We start from the raw sequence: 21,568 nt of genomic DNA on the forward strand, positions 1-21,568 counted from the left end.
TAAAATCGGCAGCACTTGAAGAAACTGCTCTGACGTCAAATCAGCCTGCTTTCAAACACCATAAACTAGATGTACACTGTACACTCCTCCCAATCTCATCGTGAAAGCGGTGTCTCATAAAAGCCTAGAAGTAGGCCGTGCTACAAGTTGGCAGTTACGGAATAAACATGAATATCGGCCTGATGTAAATGACCATAGTAGGCCTATAGTCGACAAGCACCATGAATACCACCAGGGATATCCCTAAATACCACAAGCAAACAAACAAACCCTAAACTAGCCTATAGGTGAGGACGCGCCGTATCACCACACCATAATAAACTTCATTCGATAGCCTAAATTTCATTGTGACGTAATAAATACGAATTTTTCAATTTCTGTGTTGTGACTCTTTTACAACTATGATTTTTGATATGCGGCTCGCTCATGAAACAGGTCTGCCCACTCCATACATCATCTTCGCCGTTGGAAGTCTGTATAACGGATAGTGTTATTCCGACCAATATTTTGTCGGGATTGGTCGATTTTTCGTTCTGGGCAGGTGCTTTTTCGATCGCTGCTTCCTTTCTAACCGACAGCGAAAGCATAGACAATGGGCAGTCTACAATAAAGTAGGTTACAAGCTGTATATTGTCCAATGATAAGTCCAATGACAGTGCAAACATCTACGATACATACGAAATGGAAGTTGCAAAAACATTTTGACTTTTTAAACAATTTGGACATTTGTTTTGACCTAACGCTACAATTTTGACAAAATTTTGACTTATTTTGACGTGTCAAAAAGTAATCAGTATTAGACGCTTCGTGGCCATGATAATAAGCAAATAACAACCAAAATAAAACTGTAGCTGAGTGTAGCACATCTCATGTCTGGCTTTGGCGCACTTGCTGCTACCGAATACGCATGGAAACACCACAGCAACTGTCACTACATTCATGATTCATCTAAATATGCAAACACTTTAACATCACGACTTCGACAAAAAAATGGTATGATTACAATCCAGCACCAGTGACAGGAAACGACCAAGTAAAAATTCTGCGGGATGTACCAGTTATAAATGACCGCGAAATCAGTAGAAACGTCTGGATATAATAATCAAACTAAACAAGAATGCTTATTCATTTAACTGGCCGGCTCAGCTTATCAAAACAGACTACAAAGGGAATCAGAAAAACAATCAAAATACGCAGAGCTCAAAATGGAATGTGAAAAAATGTGTCGACGCAAAATAAACATTGTACCGATAGTCATTGGCGCACAGGAGCGTAAGCAAAAACTCATGAGACATATCTAGCAGATTCCGGGTCAGTGGATTGGGCATCACCCAAAAGATCACGTCATTAGGTACCGTACATATTGTCGACCTTGAATGCACCACTGGACTAAAATCACACTCGTGCGCTTGAATCACAGCATAATTTATGTAATTTCGACTCTTCATTTTCAATCATCTGTACCACTGGTTTACAACCCTTACCAACTCTTCATATACCGCAATTATGTAATCTGACCTATTCATTTATATTGCATGGGAATAATAATTGGACTGTATTACGGAAATGTTAAAAATTTACTTCAATCTCGGCATTTTCCTTTCGGGGCAGATTGCTCCTCGGATTATGTGTGTATTTACCAGTTTTACTGGGAATAAAGAATATAATATTAATAATAATAATACGTCATATTAATGCAGCCCGAATGGGTAGGTCGTCACGCACACAGACGATTCAAGATTTTTAAACAGCAATGGTCATGCTCAATGTTGATATTTTACACATCGATGATAAATAGCTAAGAATTTCTACTTGCTATCGGGGATGAGGATAAATGCTTTGAAATCTATAATACAGTCAAGCCTATATTCATGCAGTTGCCATGAGTTTAACTCCAATAAAATCTACAAGAACTTGAATACGGATCGCAATATGTACTGCTCCGCATAAACGTGTCCAAGTTACAAATTTGGGAGATTCAGTTGAACACTCAGGAAGGAAAAAGGTTTTTGACAATGCTGTGACGAAGTAAGCTCAGATGATGACACAATGTCCAGGCCGAGTTTCATTTTCATTGAGTAATTTTCTAGGAGGCACAGAAGGCACATTATACCTTGGTTATGCCATTTCTTCTTGAATTTCGACAAAGCATGAGCGTACAGACGCAGACTAATATATCCATAACCCATCTGATATATCTCCGTTATACCAGCAGGGAAAACCAGTGAATATGAATTAGGGCAATGTCAGTGCAGATAGACTAGGAAAATACGTTTAAATCCAAACATAGCAATGTCAACGCATTAAATGAGTATAAAGTCTGTTTAGATATTGATTGACTTACTGAGTAGAAAAATAAAAATTCCAGCTTTTTGATCCGGTGGATTAAGCACTTATTTCTTACAGAAGAAAGTGTTATGTTAACGTCAATGTTAATATTGACATGAAGGCAATAAAGACGTAGGCCTGATCATTTAGAGCCAGATCGACCGAGGTTTCGTAGTTTATCTTCGTATAGTGCGATGAGTAGCATTATCACCCATCCGAGTACCATGCCGATATTTTGGACCAAGAACTGCAAGAGTGGGCGGTCCGACTCGTCTTTCAGCATCAGAGACATCTAAATTGGAAACGACATCAATGAGCCAGGTACATAAGCCTAGGTAACTCATAACAATGCAAAACGTGCTCGCTTTGAACAAGTATAGCTAGCAGACAGAAGCGCGGTCATGATGACGGGGCCCAAAAAGCAAAAAGGAAACTCAGCATTGACAGCAGGCTGGCAGGCTGTTCGGCATGAATGGCTATGCTATGGCTCCATCCCGCGCAGTCGGGGAGCATAGAATAGCAGATTCACTGGCTGAAGTATAGATTAACAGATTTTGCGGTTGCATAGTTCTAGAGCTAAATTGAGAAATTATTTCGACCGCTTGAGGAAGATACTCGTAAATTGATTTCGTTACCATTCGCACCTCCTTTTTGCCAAATTAAAAAACTTGGACTATTTGGTTCTGTATGTGATGAAATGTATATTTTTGCGATCATACGGAACTCTCTAACTGCTTAGGATGGATCCAAGCTCGACACCTCAAACTGGGTGTCCCGTAGAGTCAATTTTGTTCTAGTTCTTCTAATCATTATAATAATAAAGACAGTTAAGTACACTTTCAAACCATATCACAAATGCAGATATGTACAGTATAGAATGCTTTCCGAGAAATCAAATACATTATATCTATGTTATGTCCTCGCAGCATATACTTGCATTTTTTCAAACTGGTTTCGCTTCTAGTTCAGTTTCCACTGTCAAAACGCTCATTTTCAACATTACAAAACTTACCAAGTAGGCTACTTTGTGCTGGATAAAAGTTATTCTACCGGATCAATCCGTATACAACTGCCAAGCAGTATAGAACATTTGCGATTATTAATGCTAACCTTAGCATAGCCTTTCAACATTACAATCGGACAAGCATTTACCATAGGATAGCAGGTTAAGGGTTAGTATTAGAATTAGGGTTAGGATAGACCAGGGGTTAGGTAAAGTTGGATTATGCATGGGTTTTGACAAACGCGGGTTTTGTTTCGACACTATCTAGTACAGTGATTCTTGACCTTTTTTCCTCCAGCGCGTCTTTTCAAAAATTGCAGTGCTCTGGTGCCCCATCCCATAACAAAAGTTGGATAAATCATCAAAAATGATGTCTAATTTATGTATTTATGTTCATTCACCGACATAATTTCGGGGCCCCTTCGAGTCCCCCGACAATTGGGAGGTTTGGGGTGCGGCAGGTACGGTTCTGAAAAGAGGTCAAAGTCCGGTCGGTCTTTTCAGGTTGAGACTTTACGATGGGAAATATTTCGCGCTTCAATCGATTCCGAGGAGCACTTGACTAAAGACGACTTAATTGTAGGACTATGTTTTATATTCAGGGTCAAATCACGATTGTTATAACAATAATCGGGTACGGGCTCATACCATTTGGTTTGAACCAGATGTACACATCCCGAATTCATATCCGCGATTGGAAAGAGGTGGAAATTAATTGAATTTGGTTTTGTTTTAGTGATTTATGTGACTAGTAAACCAACCGTAAATGTGATAGAGATATCTGTTCATTTTGAATTTAGTACTGCACCCAGTTATTAATTTCAACATGAATGTATTCCAAAAAAGCAACTCATATTATGTAACGTTCATGTGAGGTTGTGTACCCCAACACTAAATAGTATCATCTTTTATGAAACGATGAAGAAATATTCTGACGATTTAATTTTGCAGCTCTCAAATGCAACTATATTTAGTTGATTATTTTGTCCACAAAACTTCAAAGCGTATTTAATGTACAAGGAGCTATCACTCTCAATAGATTGATATACAATGCCTCTTTCTTCAATTTCCAGACGTTGCGTTGCAGGATAAAATAGCTAGTTCGAAGCATTTTGTTGAAAATAACCTGACCTATAGCTTGACGGCAGTTTTATCGGGGAATTGGCGAACTAAATATACGCGTAATTCATTTTACATGAAAAAGGCCACTACATTTATGAAAACATATGTAGAAAACATCGTCGTGGAACGCGTCAAAAATTCTAGATTTTACTTGTTCCCCCCCCCCCGTATCGCCCCCTGAGCGTCTTCTCCCCCTTTAAAATCCAAATCACCCCATGGCGGGGGCTGTGGGCAGGGTTAAGAAACACTGATCTAGTTTGAATATGAATGTGTGATGTGTCGCTAGAGTCACAATCGCTGATTCAACACTCACTATTTTGAATGACTCGCTATTATGATACTAGCTATTTTGGATGAATCGCTGTTTTGAACTCACTTTTTAGCACGCCAAACCACTCTAGTATTACGATCTAATAGAATAGTGAAATGAGGGGGAAAATACAATCAACTCACCACTTGCACCAGCGATATGTAAAGGAATATGCCGGCGATGACGCACATCAACCATCTGCGCACGTTCTCGTCACTGGCCATGTTAATGCCGGCATAAAGCCCAACGAAAGTACAACACGCCGCAGCAAAATTCAACCCAACAGCTTTCCATTTCGAAGCGCCATTTCGCAAATATATTGCGAAATCACCTACATAAATCAGTTACATTGTCATGAATAATGCTTCTCCTTTAAACCCGTGACCGACAGGGAACACTTACCGAATTCGTGCGGCAATTCGTGGAATAGGATAGCGATGGACGTTCCCAGGCCAGTGGTCCAATTCACGGCGAATGCGATCCCTATGGCCACCCCGTCGGCAAAATTATGCAGAATATCGCCGGTGAATACAGAGATTAACGTTGGTGTCATATCTTTGAAGAACAATAACGATAAAATAAATCTACCTACATTGCTGAGGTCAACAACTATATACGTTCTAAATTGCCGACTCCCGTCTGAAATATTAAGTAGTGGTACACTCTATGCGCGAAAATTTTTAAGCGTTCACTATGTTACTAAATCCTAAAAGTAAGGAAAGCTTAATTGTGAAAACCAGCCGTACCCCAACCAATAACTTTGCAAGAACTACGTATAAAAGCAAATTCTAAAAGCAAAAATTGTTTAGTCGAATTATACCTAGTAAAGCTTAATAAGAAAATGCTAATTCGAGTAAATTAGCGAATGAAACTAGCAGATATGCTCCCGAATCCGTTACCTAGAATGCGTACGCGCATAATGACTAGGGCTGGGCACAATGATTCGAGTACTCGAATCTGAATGGAGTCCTTATTTTAATGATTCGAGTCGAGTAGTGAAAGACAATATTTTCGAGTAGTGAAATTATACGCTTCTCGCAACTGAAAGTGAATTTACTAACGAGAATTATAGTTTTCATACTATTTTCCACTGAGGAAGCCTTGAAACTACGATTGCCGGTGTCGCAGCATACGAGACACAGTACGAAGCAGACTTGTACAACTAGATAATTCCATAGTTGTCTAATTTCACTAAGTTAGAGTGAAATGCGAGTCATCTAATTTTAATCTAATTTGTGAAATGTTCCTATGCTCTAATTTTAATTCTAATTTAATTTATTGTTTTCTTGAAAATGCCTCTTTGCCCGGGGCATTTTGCAACAGGTTAACACGAATATCCCCCTCGCGCAGGGAGATCCAGTGTTAAGCCGCCATCGCCTTACTTGCACGGTACAGTCATAGTAGTTATTGTGACGAATCATAGCCTCTTAGCATAGTAGCTTGTAGTCTGCGAACAACATTCTAGTTTTTGAAACTTTACGTTGGTACAGCGCCCTGTTGACAAATATGGGCGATGCTCATCGTTACCCCAAAAGATGTAATATTTTATTTATAGTACAAATACAATGAGAATATGATGATCATAAAGATAAACGTCATTTTATTTTGAACTATGAGCTGCGCACGATACCCGATAACGCTTTCCAACGACTAACGAATCGATATTGGGGCTAGCCAGACATGTTACTATTTGAACGACTATCTCATCCCAAAGATTGATCTCGTGGGGACGTCCTATGTCGTTTTCTAAGCGCTTCGGTCTTGGCAGTGTCTGGGCCATTGCACGTCAAGGCAATATGCTTATTTCTTATTGATATCAGCTGACTCTCCATCGATGGAATGCTGTTGCCATCGCTGTAGCCGTTTCAACTAGTGTGGAATAGTTGTTGGACACAGGCGAATAGCGCATTTTGAAATAACAACAATAATACTTTGAAACTGAAATCAATTTTAGCATTTGAAAATGCTTTTGTTTCTGCAGTAATCTGCAGTGTGTGGTAATTATCAGTAATTGATTAGGCGCGGCAATTGTGGTTCTTCATACACGTTGATTGGCCGCCGCCTTCAGTTTATTCGGTTCTGTCGTTGGTACTATATGTTAGCTACGTTGAGTTGGTACGCTGTTAGTTGTTATTTGTTTCCTATGTGGTCTCTAGTTACTGACATGTTTTTCTATTGTTTAGGCTTGTCTTCCATAACCGCAGGCGACCACTATTTTAAAACCTAGTTTCACGACCTATACCTTATTTGCTGTATTCGGGACGTTCATTTGTTACGTCGTTCATTCGAATATATCATTTCCACATTCATCGACGGATCATCGTTGGTCATTATCAGTCGTGGGATTTGAGTTCAATTAAAAGTGGTATCAATAACTCTCCTTACGTTAGGAGCATTCACAGCTTTACTTCGCGTTCCTCCAAAATCGAAAATCAGATCGCCGGCCGCGATTGCGGTGACCCCCGGTATAGTACAAAACGAGCCAAGCTTGCTGTACAGACGTTAACCATTCTCGTGGTTATAGGAGTGCGCAGTGATTTAATGTGAACTGATTTTTGCTGTATATTCCCATTCACAATTTCATTCAATTTCCAAGTTTTGGCGAATTCAGTAATCCTAATTTTAATCTAATTGGGGAAAAACTTGTGTATCTCTAATTCTAATTCTAATCTAGTTTGAAAAAAAAATGTGTAGGTCTAAATCTAATTCTAATCCAATTCGGAAAAGACTGTGTAGCTCTAATTATAATTCTAATCTAATTCCGAAAAGCTGAAAATTTTCTAGTTGTCCAAGTCTGGTACCAAGCTACGAACGTTACTGGAAATAGCACATTTCCGAAGTCATTATCATCCCACAACATTGTGAAGAAGTGCGATCAAATCGGTATGGTCGAAAAATATGAAGTATCTTTATTGTGACGGATAACAGGCATCATGTTCTTGGTGATGGCGTAAAAGGTACATATTTGAATGTTGACATAGTACATTATGTTGTGACGTCATAATGAGTGATAGTCGAATACTCGACTCGGCTCGAAGCGTAATGCGTGATTCGGAATTGAATCAATCAGGTACTCGATTTTGCCCAGCCCTATTAATGGCTATCGAAAAGGAATGACTTGTCTGTGTCCGAGAGCCTACTGCTCAAAACGCACAAAGCGCGCGGCGAGTATGGCTTGTGATCAACTGCTGTAACAACAATGAGTCGGATGTTCGATTCCGACTGAGACAGGCTTTAGAATACCTTCCAATTGTGTGAGGTTTATCTGGGCTCAACTCCGACCATCTGATCAGCTGTTGTGATACCTTACAAAAGTCTATAGTCTCTAGAACTAATGTGGGTCACGGTGTTAAGTGGGTAGCTCACTAACAAGCAATACGAATATCGGCCTGGTGTAAATGTAACGTACAGATGCCGAGGCTAAAATACTAAAAAACAACGCGAATAGCGTTGCGACTTACTCCAGCATATTGTGTCTTGTTGTTTGAGCATCTCATCAGAACCGAACTTTAGATCCGTGGGCTATGCGAAAGAGGTAACCCATTGTTTACATTTGGCACGTTGCTAATAATAAGCAGTATATTGCTTAATTTCAATGTATTCATAATGTGTAGAGCACTAATATGCCGCGCAATTACGAACACAAATCATTCACAATAGCTAAAATCATGTTGGCGGAAATTATATCGTAGATAAACAAAATAAATATCCTGCAAGTTCTTTTAAACACCATAGAGTACAATTGTAGTTGTGCTATGTTGAAATTCAGCTCAACTTTACATGTGTATAGTTCAATAAGAAGAGTACGACAGTATATGTACCAGGAGAAGTGAAGTTTTCCATTGTCACTGCACTGTTGGATACTACTCTACACCAGCGGTTCTCAACCTTTTTAACCTCGCGAACCGGTGAAATTTCAAAAAATATTTGGCGGACCGGTGGACCAGCAAAAATTGAAATCAACCCAACATTTCAAGTATGCAGCCGGTGTTTTGCAAGTATGCCACTAGAGATGAGTGACAACTTGAGGGATTTGTTCGTAATCAAATATGTCCATGATTGTATTCATAAAATTTTACGGTGGTGAGTCTGTTGAGGCGGGGTGAAATCGCCTTGCACAGATAAACGTACTACGGCCGAGAGTCGATTGAAGACTCGCACCGAAGGCCATGGATAAACCGACTACGCCAACTAGAATAATATTCTTCTCGACCATATCGAGAGAAGAGGCATTCCAGAGTCGTACCAATCACCTTCTCGTGCTACCTTGCTCATTTCTCACTACCAGCAGACAATGCCAAAACTGTACTTCGTCAGCCCCCAAACAAACGTTGGTCTTGCGCCCCACATATGATCATCAGCATAACTTCTGGGGGTCTTCGTCCTCCGCAGACCCTCCGTCATGATGGGCATTTTTACCACCAACAGAAAATAACATTTTATTGTTACTGGCTACACAAAAATTTCATACTAAGGATTGAATTTTCTGTTTATTTTTGCTAATTGCACATATTGCCGATAACTTTATATCGCTTCCCAGTCCACACGATCACATTTACTTGTAGAGCTGAGGGACTTGGTGACTTCAGATAGCAAGCGCAGGACTATTGCGCGCCTATGGACAATTGGCAATAGGCTACATATGTTGATGGTTTCGGCCAATATGGGATGTAATTAACGGCTAAGGTTTCATTTAGTAATGTACTTGGCAAAATCGCACGCGGGCCGAAACTTCAGAAGTCTTGATGTGTCGTGGAGATATAATGGTGGGCACCACTGAAAAACCTATTTTTTATCAGTTATACGTATACATGTGTCAAGGGCGCTGCAGGTACCCATATTTAAAAAAAGATATTTAATTACATTACATCGCGCCAAGCGCGAAGAAAATTTTGAAGTTGTACGAAATATCCCACAAAACACTCTATAATTTAATGTTACCTCACGAAGTTCTGAATCAGTTTAAAATTTGATGTTTAATTTGTTGAATCAATGGTAAAGTCTTCAACATCTTGCATCTTGAAATTAAGCAATAAAATTTTATTATGCCTGGCGGACCGGCAGGAAAGACGTCGCGGACCGGCCATATCGAAATGCGGCCGTGAATAGCAAAAAGGGTGATCACCCCTGCTCTAGTACCATACTCGCATAAAAACGCGTCTGCATACATTACATTTGGGGTGCTGGATTTCAACTTTTAATTTCCACCCGTCCACCGGCCAAATGTATTTTGAAATTTTACCGGTCCGCGAGCTGAAAAAGGTTGAGAACCATTGCTCTATATACGACTAAATTTGGAACCACTTGTCACATGTGTAAGTGTATGTGTTTGATTGGATGGTCTTCCCGTATACATACAATTACATATACCGAGGACGAATTATGGTTCCCGGGCGTATAGTCTTCTATTAACACAGGCACAGGATAACTTACAAGTTCATTACGTGTCTCCTCAACGTCATGCAGTGTCGGTATTGGATTCGCTGCGCTGCTACCAGTTTTCGCCTGTAGTAAGGGAGACATCAGGTCTGTAGATAACTGGTATTAAAAGTGAATATTGTACCTGGATTCTCTGCGACTTCTTGATTGTTTTTATCAAGTTCTCAAACACGAATACGATGTACAAGCCGAAGCAAATGAGAGACATTTGCCATACAAACGTCATGTCTTCCTCGTGGTCAGCGTCGCCGTGGTCAGCATGACCGCTGTGATCATGCACTTCTAAAATCTAAAAATCAGCACTATATAGTGTCTGCGTTGTATCTGATCCGGTTTCGATCCCATGGTTTATCTAATACATTGAGGTGGAATTGGTTTTTCTTCTCATCACGTCGAGTCCTGTTTTTATAGGTCACAACGTTTCGACCAAAGTGAAAGTGAAGTTCATTCCAGGATTTCGTGGATCAATAATGTCACAAGAAATGTTACAGCGCGCAGCTGAAACTGGAATTGTATAGTCTCCTACCTGGGGAATGATGTGAATGATCGCATCCGAGGCCAAAGTACCGATTCCAAGTCCAACGAAAAATTGCATCACCAATTTTGAGGTTTCAGACTCCAACACCGGGAACAGAATCAGTGCTAGCAAAGCCAGAAGACTTATTATCGCAGCGGATGCAGTACCATATCCATAGACTGAAATATGAAAGTCATTATAGCAACTGACTAATTAATACCAAGACCCGGTATACTAACTCATGGCTTTTGTATAGTCATTTTTCTGTGTGGGTGTTGATACAGTCGCTGTGGCTGTACAAGCGCCGGAAAGAACCTGCTGCAGAAGCGCAGGACAGATTTCCATAGCTTGCGCGTCGGACAGAGAGTCCTCTTCGATCCCATATATAGACGTGATTTGTTGACTTGTATAACACTAAAAGATATGTATATATAGACAGAGTTGCTTATTTAGACCATGAAATACGGAAGACACTAAAATTTGTTGCGCAGACCGTAATAAGACTAATAAATTTACATGTTATTGTCAAATTGACATCGAATGATATTGACAGGAAGACGCGATATGACAGTGATCGGGAACCTTTTTCATCTGAAGAGCCATGTTTGCCTTGTATTTTCCATTTTAACTCCAAAAGAGCCATACATGTCAATCAATTGTTACGTCACAATTGAAAATTCGTGACGTCATGGTAGTGCAAATTCCAACTCCCTACATGTGATTTATCGTGGGTGCCATATTTCTCTGTAAAAACTGGTCTCGGGCTACTAATCATCTTGTGGTAGCGCAATTCATCGTAAATATATGAGAATTTACAATACTTGATATTAATCTAATATATACTGTAACTGTAGCACTGATTCCAAAAATCTAAATATTGATCGACTTCTCAATTCGGCGGTAACATAAACGTTGCACTATACGCCTATATTTTAACGGCAGTACTAGAAAGTTACTTATCAATGACGAACCTGGGTGGCAAAGCGTTGTAATTTGGATTTGTAATTGGAATGTCACTTCCAAAGCAGTTCATTCATGCTATTCTCATTGATCAACCAACGTGTGGTGCCATCCAAGATTACGCAGCGCGCGATGCAGGGTACATCGAATTCGCGAGTGATATTTGTCGCTGGCGCTACAGCAACTTAAATTTGAGGATTTTGTAAAGGGGTACAAGCCCTTAACCCTGGATACGCCACTGTCTTGACCTCTCAAATACATGTTTATGCTGCCACGAGTATAATTATTCTAGCCGTTGCGAAAACTTATCAACAAATTGCTGCAATATCGATAAAATTAAGTAAAAAATTGAAAATAAGTCAAAGAGCCATATCTTAAACCCAAAAGAGCCATATATGGCTCGCGAGCCATAGGTTCCCGACCACTGCGATATGACAGCATTCTTCCAGGTCTGAATCAACCATGGATATATATGGGTATACCCAAGCGGTGAGCAATTTTCTCAGTCAGATCATGGCCAACTAAATAGATGCATCATGCACATGCACCATACTTCAGAAGTTCAATGTGCATCTTGTTATGCAATATATTTTTTGCCATATATATATGTAATATGGCATTTTTAACAAACATTTTACCTTTGTGGTACCTCACATCGATAGGAGCATTATGAGAAAATGGCCTTTTCTGGCCAGTTGAGGTCACAGCTGGTAAGGGTTGAAAAATAGACTTTAGGCCTCTTAATTTTCAGGTCAAAATTTTGGATGAGAGGCCGTATTTTAGTTGACCAATGACCATAGTTAGGTAGAAGGATTTTAGTGACCAAATTTTCAATTTCAATTTGCATAGTCACTATAGCATGACACGTGTAGACATGTAGGTCGACTATATCAGCTGTTCGATTGATCATATGGTACTTACACGCGGGTTTGAATCAAAATGAGAGCTACGCTTGCGCCGCGAATGCGCATGCGCATGCCCGTGATCGTCGTGGTCGCCGTGATCCGTGTTGGTTGTCATGGAGTTTTGTGGTGCCGTCGAGCCTTGTGGTACTGTAGCCGTTGCATGATCGTCATGGTCTTTGTAATCGTCGTGAGATTCGTGATCATCATGATCATGGCCTGCATGGTCACCGTGATCACCATGGTCTCTATGGTCATCATGGTCTGAATGGTCTGAATGGTCATCATGGTCTGAATGCTCATCTTGGTCTGAATGGTCTGAATGGTCATCATGGTCTGAATGCTCATCTTGGTCTGAATGGTCTGAATGGTCATCATGGTCTGAATGCTCATCTTGGTCTGAATGGTTATCATGGTCTGAATGGTCTGAATGGTCATCATGGTCTGAATGCTCATCATGATCTGAATAGTCATCATGGTCCGAATGGTCATCGTGGTCTGAATGGTCATCATGGTCCGAATAGTCATCATGGTCTGAATGGTCGTCATCTCCAGCACGGTCATCATGTCCGCCATGGTCGTGTCCTGAGTGGTCATCGTGCATTTTCTTTTCCCCGATACTCAATTGAGTTAGAACTGGTTCGATCCCTTAAAAACAAAATTTGGAATTACGTCCTAGCGACATCGTCCTACCTTTCAGTAAATGACCAGCAACATTCACATCCAAAATTTAATCGGTTGGCGTATCACAAAAGGGCGTCCCGTACAATCCGAGAAAAAAACGCATAAATTTCTTGCAGGCCTGGTGCAGTTGCACTATTGATCCATAATTTTCACGTAATTTAGTGCCGGCATCCAATCAATGCTTGAGGTTCGTTTCACAAACAATTTCATATTGATCTCGGAGACCAATCAAATTACAAATTCATCTGTGCGCCATTCAAATTTTACATACCGAGCATGCACTCTTAGTGAAAACCCAATGGGCCGAAAGCAAAACCCAACTCAGAATTATTCCACGGTCATAAATCCTATACGTTCCTACGCGCACGCATAATTTGGACTAAAATGTTGTACTTGATTTATACCGCAGTATAAGTCTGGGGTATATTATTATGGTTTCGTGTGTCATGGGTATATAATATTCACATCCGTATATCAGGGGTGGTACTCGGGTTGAAACATTGTTTTCACTAAGAGAGTACGATAACGTGCGTCATTTGATCGAGATCCCATTTTGCTGAGCAAGTAGAAATAAATGGAAATTCCAGCTATATAATCCCCTTATCCGATCCATATGCCAATTAACGCAACTCATACCGTTTTCAAAATATTTGTAGAACTCCTCGTTGAAATACTCCTTTTCCGGTAGCAGACAATATCCTTTGTACAAGTTCGACACGACAGCGGTGATAAGTCCTTCTCCGCTTTCTTCGGTCAGAATGAGTTCGCTAAAGCACTGATGTATGAAACAGTTAATATATGAATCAGCTAACTATTGTAATTTATCAGGACTGTTCCAGATCAAGAGCATGATATGCCAGTAGTGTCCTTTTTCAATGGGTATAGCGTGGTATCGGAAAAGATGCTGGGAAATGTATTACGACTAATACTTCAGAATGATCGGACGCTGTACTGACGGTGTCTGCCCTAGACCTAACGAAGGCAGCGTACTACCTATGTGTCACTTACATAACCGAACCAGTTCATGGGGATTTGGACCTATAATATTTAATTTTATTTAATTCTACAGCTGGCACATATGGACACATGTACATTATGAATGTAAAGAGGCACCAGTCATCGACAGCAGCCTACAATGGTGAGTTTTATTTAATATACATTCAACAGAATCTGTCCGGGGAAAATGGGTGTGACACAACAGCGTATAAAATTATACCCGGCCCGGGCCTTATCTGTTTTAAACAATGTTTTCAAAAATTGTATTTAAAAAATAACATGCGTTTTTTCAAACGTTGTATAATTACACCCTAATTGTGTACATCGGAAAAAACATATAGTATAAGTCTACGGAAGATTTGCACTCAATGTAGTCGATATATACGATGTGAGGTGGCTGGAACCCTCAAAATCATCGTCGGTTCAACAGTCATAGCAAGTACGGAATGGGTGGTCATTGGTACGGAATGGGTGTTCTGATGATGAATACCGTCGACCGTAAAAATGCTGCGGAACGATGTAGTCCCGGTTAAGGATATTCTTGATCTGTTTGTGACAGTGGCCGGAAGTCATTTTCGTCGAAGGGGCCATATTTACCCTATATTTTCAATTACCAATGTCAATGTACTGTCATGTCACAATACAGGTTTCATGACGCCGTGAATAATTTTGTTTTAAACACAATAAAATTATGTTTTACACAAGGGCAATGTTTTAAGCTTGTTTTAAATTTATTTTTGTTTTAAATGCAAGCCTACCCCACAAGCATATAGTAAACCAACGTCAAGAGGTCAAAGAAACAGATTATACACGAGTAGATTGTGCGGACTTGGCAGACAGGCGGGAGAGTTGACCTGTTTTTAGTTATCACCAGAAGTAGTCAACCTAAAAATGTCGGTGAGATTCCCAGCGGTTCTAAGAGAATTTCAGACTTCTGAATATGGACCTTTGCTAAAAATAGTTGAGTATCCCTGAACGATCAAGTACAAGTGTACGAATAAATTAGCTGCACTATTTACGAAATGATTTGTGAGGGTAGGTGGAATATATGTGTATTGTGTAGTGTGTACCACACAGGTTGTAACTACAATAGGCTACTAACCTCGTCAACATCGGCTTGACTTGTGTAACCAAGTTCGCGAAGACTTGCTAGCAGCAAGCCGCCGTCGGCAACGGTTGTCTCATCAACAGTACCTATGATCGTTCAGAACAAAACAGACACACGTGAATAACAGCAGAGAGTTACGGACTGCAAACATGCTGTGGAATGCTACATAATCTCATGTTAGTAGTTCCAAATCTTCCGTGCATTCCGCATTCCGGGCGTTTTACGGAAAACGAAAATCGGCACACGTCATAAGGATATCACGACAGGCTGTAGTAGCTAGCTACACACTGTTCGTATCGTGAATGATGTCGAATACATTTTCGTCAGGAATGGAATATTAGGATAATTTCTATGCCACAGCGGTACATGTGTGTAAACGTCTGTGACGTACTGTAACGTGTGTAGCGCTGTAAGTATTCAATTCATGCCATGTTCAGATGAATTTCCGATTTTGTCACGTTACTCGTATTATATTACCTGTCGCCTTTTCATGGAATTCGGGATCTCATGCTCTTGAGCCCATTCCCGTATTGTGCTTGTGTAAAGCCTAATTAGTATTTATAATGATAGAATGATTCGGAGGCCAAATCCACATAACATAAGTCCGACGTTGAACATTATCCACTGTTCTGTTCTGTTAGCTGCTAGCCAGGTTTAGTTTTCGTATCAATTCGATTGATCATTTCGTAGTAATCTAAATATCATGCATGCTCGACTTATTTTGACTGGCAGCATAGGGATATTTCCATCGCCGCAACGACAATAAATCGCCAGTTCGGCCTACGTTGTTTAGAACACAAGCTCCAGCATTGGAGGTTTATCTAGGCTGCTAGGCCTGGACTCGTCATCGCCACCAAAGGTGCGCGGACATAGTGTTTTGCAGTGACCTTGTCAGAGCAAAAGTGTGCATGTAAGAATCAGCAACCAGTAATCAGACGACGCATTCCTTTTTGTAAATAAACAACAAAAACAACATGAATCAATGCAATTAATCATCCACGTTTATGATGTCAATAATTATAGTGACGGCTGACGCCACTTCGTCCCTATCACCCTATCACCCCGGTGGTGATAAGAGCATGCGACACGATAGCATGCGACATTTGAGCATGTTGGTCAAAGTTCGGATCAAGTTAAGGGTTCGGTTAGGTTAGGGTTTGGGCTGAATTGCTGTTGGGGTAAGGATAAATTTAGGGGTCTTGGAGGGGCGGTTCGGGCCTCAAGTGTTGCATGTCCATGAACTGTCTTTTTTCAATATGTCACATGCTCAAATGTCGGGCACTCCGTAAAAATACCTGAGCAAGACTTGTCGATGATCATGTTGGTTATCGCTTTTGCAGCTTTGATGAAGTCGTCAACGCTCAGTAGACTCCCATGAGGGACGACACCGTGAAAAAGATCGTGTGTGAAGCATTCCTAAATGACAATATTTTCTTAACTATTTCGCTCCAAAATTGTGCATAAGCATATCTTATCTGTTCAACTGTTGCTTTCGAAAATTATCATACACAGTCTTACCCGTAAATTGGGAAGTCGTTTTTGCAAAGTATCCAAAATTCCGTCAAAGGTTTCATATGTCATTGAGTCTGCTGTTGACTGAAGGGCCAGCGTTTGCAGTTCCTCATAATGCTCTTGCGAGTCTGGTAAAAAGTAATGAAAGGCAGTGATTATGATGCCGCTATTGAAATTCATTGGTGACTTTTGCTAAGCTAATCAGCTGAAAATACGGGATTTCAATGTAACTCAAATTAGCATAAATGGCAGGATGAGATGATGATGCAATAATAACAACAAATAACTATCATCAACGCAAAAGATCTGCCTGCTTAGGACTCTCTCGGAATGCCCAAATCCGAATTCCAGCCCTTTCCATAAGCGTATAAACATGCGGATGTACATTGTACAGTCTCGAAATAATCGCCTGAGGTGCGAAATGTTTTTAAATTTATCATGATATGTTATGAAGTTGTTTTCGTTAGCAAAAGTGAGCATCGTGAAGATCTAGGTCCTAGGACATTTTCTTACGCAATGCCTCGCGCAATTATAATGGGAAAAAGGCTGCAAAGCATCAGCCTGAGTATCAAGCATTGCCTCTGCCGAGTGGGTAACTACGGACACTTATTAATATAATTATCGTCCCATCGAGAGCTCCATAACGAGGTAGCATATTATTGAAGACATATGGCACAAGGTCACACCCACTTTCATGGAAACATTCTTGTGTGCTATTGTAGCAAACTGACTACAGTATTGTCTCAGATCACTATGACAATTACTGCCAACAAATGAAAAACTTTATACCTAGCTGTAATATGTCATTTTTACCTCGTGATCGCACATATATCTGGATGATTCAGGTCTGTGTTACCCGTGGGGTGTCCTAATGAGTGGTTCTCGAATACTGAATTCGACTCTAACCTTGATACTCGGCTCTGAATCGAATTGCAGCGCAGCCCAACATATGACATTATTTGCAATATCACTATATAGCAAGGCAGCATACTGATAAAGTTGTGATTTCGAAGAAAAGTATCTGTGTATTCTGATGTTTTGTATGTATGTATAATTGTATATTGTATATTGTATATGTAATAGTCATTACCAGAAAATTTGATTATCAGCTAGCATCGATTTATCTAAAAATGTGGGAAGAACTAGGACTCAAGATCGCCTGGAGGTACGGATTTCTTCCGAACTAAATGAAACTCCGCTTCGCAAGAGATTTTCCACCAACTTCAGTCCCAAGTATTGCATTTTTATCGGGTAAACTTCAAGTGTATACGAGTAAATCATGATTCCTATCCACGGAAAGAAGCTGTACTATAGGAGACGCCCAGTCGATAAATTGATGGATGGCTGGAAACACGAATGCAATATATGTAAGAACCGTCTAAACTTACGTATTTTGTTAACACCAAACATCACGAATTTTGAGATGTAACAAAGTGAAAGCCAATACATACCCTACATTTTATCTGAACGATAATGAATGAAACTGCATTTCAATGCGCTCAGTTGCAATTTGACATATTGGTTTTGAACTTACGTGAATCGGCGATTGCGACATTTTAATTAACAATTTACTGACCTGCAGACGTGTAAGGGTAGATGCCAAGTTGATTTGTTAAAGACAGATTGCATTTCCGAAACATGACAGAAGAAACTGCATTTCAGCACAATGTTGATGTGCCTTATTCGTTCTGAACTTACACGAATTGAAGATTGAGACATAATAATTTACGATTTACCGAACTACAGGCGTGTGGGTAGATGCCAAGTTGATTTGCTATCGAAGACATATTTAATTTACGTAATGAGACAGAAGAAACTGCGTTTCAGTGTGCTTAATTGCAAAACGAATGCGACTTATTGGTTTTGAACTTATATGAATTGGCGATTGCGACATTTTAATTTACAATTTACTCAGCTACAGGCAAGTGGATAGATGCCAAGGGGATTTGTTATTGAAAACAGATGTCACTTCCGCAAGGGGACAGAAGAATGACCAGACATTATTTAGTTTTGATAAATGTCCTCTACGGCAATACATTATTGAGAAGCAGAATATGAAATACCGCCTTGGATGCTGCGTTATCATCAGTATATAGTGCAGCACATTTCAGTATAATATTACGGTATGCTGTAATTTTGGTGAGATTTTGTATTTATTTTGAAATTGCCGATTTAATCCCAGTAACAGTTTTCCAGCAGATTCTAAAAATTACCAAGGTAAACAACTAGATCATTGGTTCCCAGCCGTTGTTTCACTTAAACTGATCAAGGGTACCGAGAGAAACTGAGGTAATGGCGGTTGTCGTCGACATAAAATTGCGGACATCTAAGCCGGGAGTAGCAAATGGGAAGCTGATGACTAAAAATACACTCCAGCCGCTTGTGAGACATTGGGCTGATCGTAAAGTTATGACCTTTTTATCATTATTAATTGTCATCAGACTTCCAAATCTAGCACTCATGGTACTGAAATTGGTATGTGCCGAACGAACTATTCATCCCTTTCAGGGGATACTGCGACGTCAAAAAGGTTGAGAACCACCGAACTAGACACACAGTAAAGGGAGGCAGGAGCATCATCATATACTGAGACCAGTTCTATTTACCCAAGATTGAGATACGGATGATTTGGTTAGTCCAGCTCATTGTTGCATTGGAAAATTTGAATATGGGCCTTATCCATCTTCTGATCAGCAAATAAAAACGATTGTTAGCCATTTTAGAAATACACTGTCATTGCTCCCATAGAAATAGGATGGTGTATATTCAAGTTTCTGCAGTTCTTAGGAAGCCCTTTTTACCGAAGGATCGGTATAATAGGAAGGCGTGCCCAGTTGAATGGTGTGGTAATAGACCCAAATATTCAATCAGTTGTGAGGCAATGTAAAAGTCGACTATATGAAGGCGAGGGGAATTTCCAAATCGTTTCAGAGCCATGCCCAATTGAATGGTGTGGTAATGTACCCTTTTATTCAATCGCGTGTGAGGCAATGTAAAAGCCGACTATATAGAGGCGACGGGACTTTCCAAATCATTTCGTTGTGCCATGCCAACTCTGCTGCAGCTCAATGGTTACACAATTACATATGACAAATTTTTGTCGTAATCACGTTAACATACCAATAGAGATGCTTGTGATAGAAACGCGTTTGGCTGACGCAAATCTAGGCGAAGTTTGGAGTTCACGAGTAGGCTTAGGCTTTAATAAATAGGAACTAATATAGAAGCCCCTTGTAGTTTCTAGCAACACGATTTCACCGATCCAATCGAATGCCAACTTCAACAGAATATGACAAACTTCATGGACTAATTGAATAGTATATTCATATTAAAATGAACCCGAAAATATTCGGGTTCATTTTAATATGAATATACTATTCAATTGTATATTGAAGTTCTGTACCTCAAAGAAGCTGTTCATGGACTAACCACCAACGGATTAAACACACGTCAATTACATGTCTGGACTGGACACGAAAAGGTCAAATAAAATTTCTAAACGACAACGGGTACGTGTTGTTTACAAATACATCTAGGGTCACATCGAGTTGAGGTTCTTTTCACTGCTTTTCTGTAAACAAAGCCACAAAAAAGTTTTTGGGGCGATAAGTCATCATCAGGTAACAATTGTAGTGACGTCAACCGTAGTTTCGAACCACCCGCGCGTGTTTTTAGATGCGGTCATAAAATTATTCGTATAACATGTATGCTTGAGTCATTGCGATTTATAGCATATCTAAAAATGTTTGGATCGCAAGCATATTATCTCATTAGTGATAGCCTGTGCAACTGTGAATGGTCAGCACCGATAAAATATGGACCCTCGCCAATATTAAAGATATTCTGCGATGTATTCATATCAAGATGATAGTCTACATTTCCCGCGCCCACATTGCAGTAAGCCCTAGACAATTGAAACCAGTATGAATGACGGTTCACCTGCTTCCGAACGAAGTATGCCTTGTCCAAGTAACATGCAAAGCAGTGCCGCTATAGAGCTTTTTCTGGTCCTAAGCATGATTATTCAACGGTTTTACTTGTCTAAAACAAAACGAACACAGTGTAGTTGAAATGTCACCAAACCGGTAATATGACGATTCCAGAAATCTAAATCGATTTGATGTGTGTTGCGTTCAGTGTTCACGGGTCATGGAGGTACGACAATTCCCCGCTGTAAACGTAGTTCGCGCCGCATTATGACGAAATAGAGATGACGTAATCAAAAATGCACGAAACGTCCGAAACTGCGTAACCTTACACCCGCGATGCGTAATTCGATTCGTGGTATCGAGTCGTGTATATCGTTAGACGCAGGGACATTCAATTGTCAAAATGATCACGATCATAAGGTACAAATGTGGTTGTGGACAATTGTCTAATATATTGGCAGACTCAACACTAAATTGATGCCTACACCTGACGATCCCTTGATGAAACCGTAACTGAGGTGTGGACGTGGAGTCCAGCAGTACGTTCGACTCTATTCACGATGACGAACAGTCATAACCATCCATACCAGCTACAATTGCTGTAGGCATGTTTTCATTAAAAGCTATTTGCTACTTGCTGCCTTTGAAACGCTCACGTCCTCTCTAGCCTCGCCCAAAGCTATATTAATGCTGATCTGTACGACACGAAGCGTTTTATCGTCTCTCTCTCTCTCTCTCTGTCTCTTTCTCTCTCTCTC

At 40.2% G+C, this 21,568-nt stretch overlaps 1 protein-coding gene across 1 annotated transcript; it reads right to left on the reverse strand.

The window, feature by feature from the left end:
- Positions 1–978: 978 nt before the first annotated feature.
- Positions 979–21,502, reverse strand: LOC145450101 (uncharacterized). The gene is made up of 14 exons (XM_080328584.1): positions 20,821–21,502; positions 16,888–17,009; positions 16,665–16,785; positions 15,364–15,455; positions 13,902–14,040; positions 12,601–13,229; positions 10,959–11,133; positions 10,729–10,898; positions 10,327–10,491; positions 10,197–10,268; positions 8,225–8,285; positions 5,166–5,318; positions 4,907–5,094; positions 979–2,620 (listed from the first exon to the last, which is right to left on the reverse strand). Exons 1-14 carry the CDS (start codon positions 20,897–20,899, stop codon positions 2,471–2,473), a joined length of 2,316 nt encoding a protein of 771 aa, XP_080184710.1. The 5' UTR covers positions 20,900–21,502; the 3' UTR covers positions 979–2,470.
- Between the last annotated feature and the right edge of the window lie 66 nt (positions 21,503–21,568).

This window comes from Botryllus schlosseri, chromosome 11 (assembly GCF_051294905.1).
Source record: "Botryllus schlosseri isolate E-star chromosome 11, Bs_hap1, whole genome shotgun sequence".
Lineage (NCBI taxonomy): Eukaryota > Metazoa > Chordata > Ascidiacea > Stolidobranchia > Styelidae > Botryllus > Botryllus schlosseri.

Bases quoted from the DNA above. Each gene is read 5' to 3' on its own strand.
- LOC145450101 (XM_080328584.1), bottom strand. From the start codon at position 20,899: ATGCTTAGGACCAGAAAAAGCTCTATAGCGGCACTGCTTTGCATGTTA. The intron at 14,041-15,363 runs GTTAGTAGCCTA...TTCATACATCAG, and splicing joins GTCAAGCCGATGTTGACGAG to TGCTTTAGCGAACTCATTCT. The intron at 5,095-5,165 runs GTAAGTGTTCCC...TGATTTATGTAG, and splicing joins CGAATTGCCGCACGAATTCG to GTGATTTCGCAATATATTTG.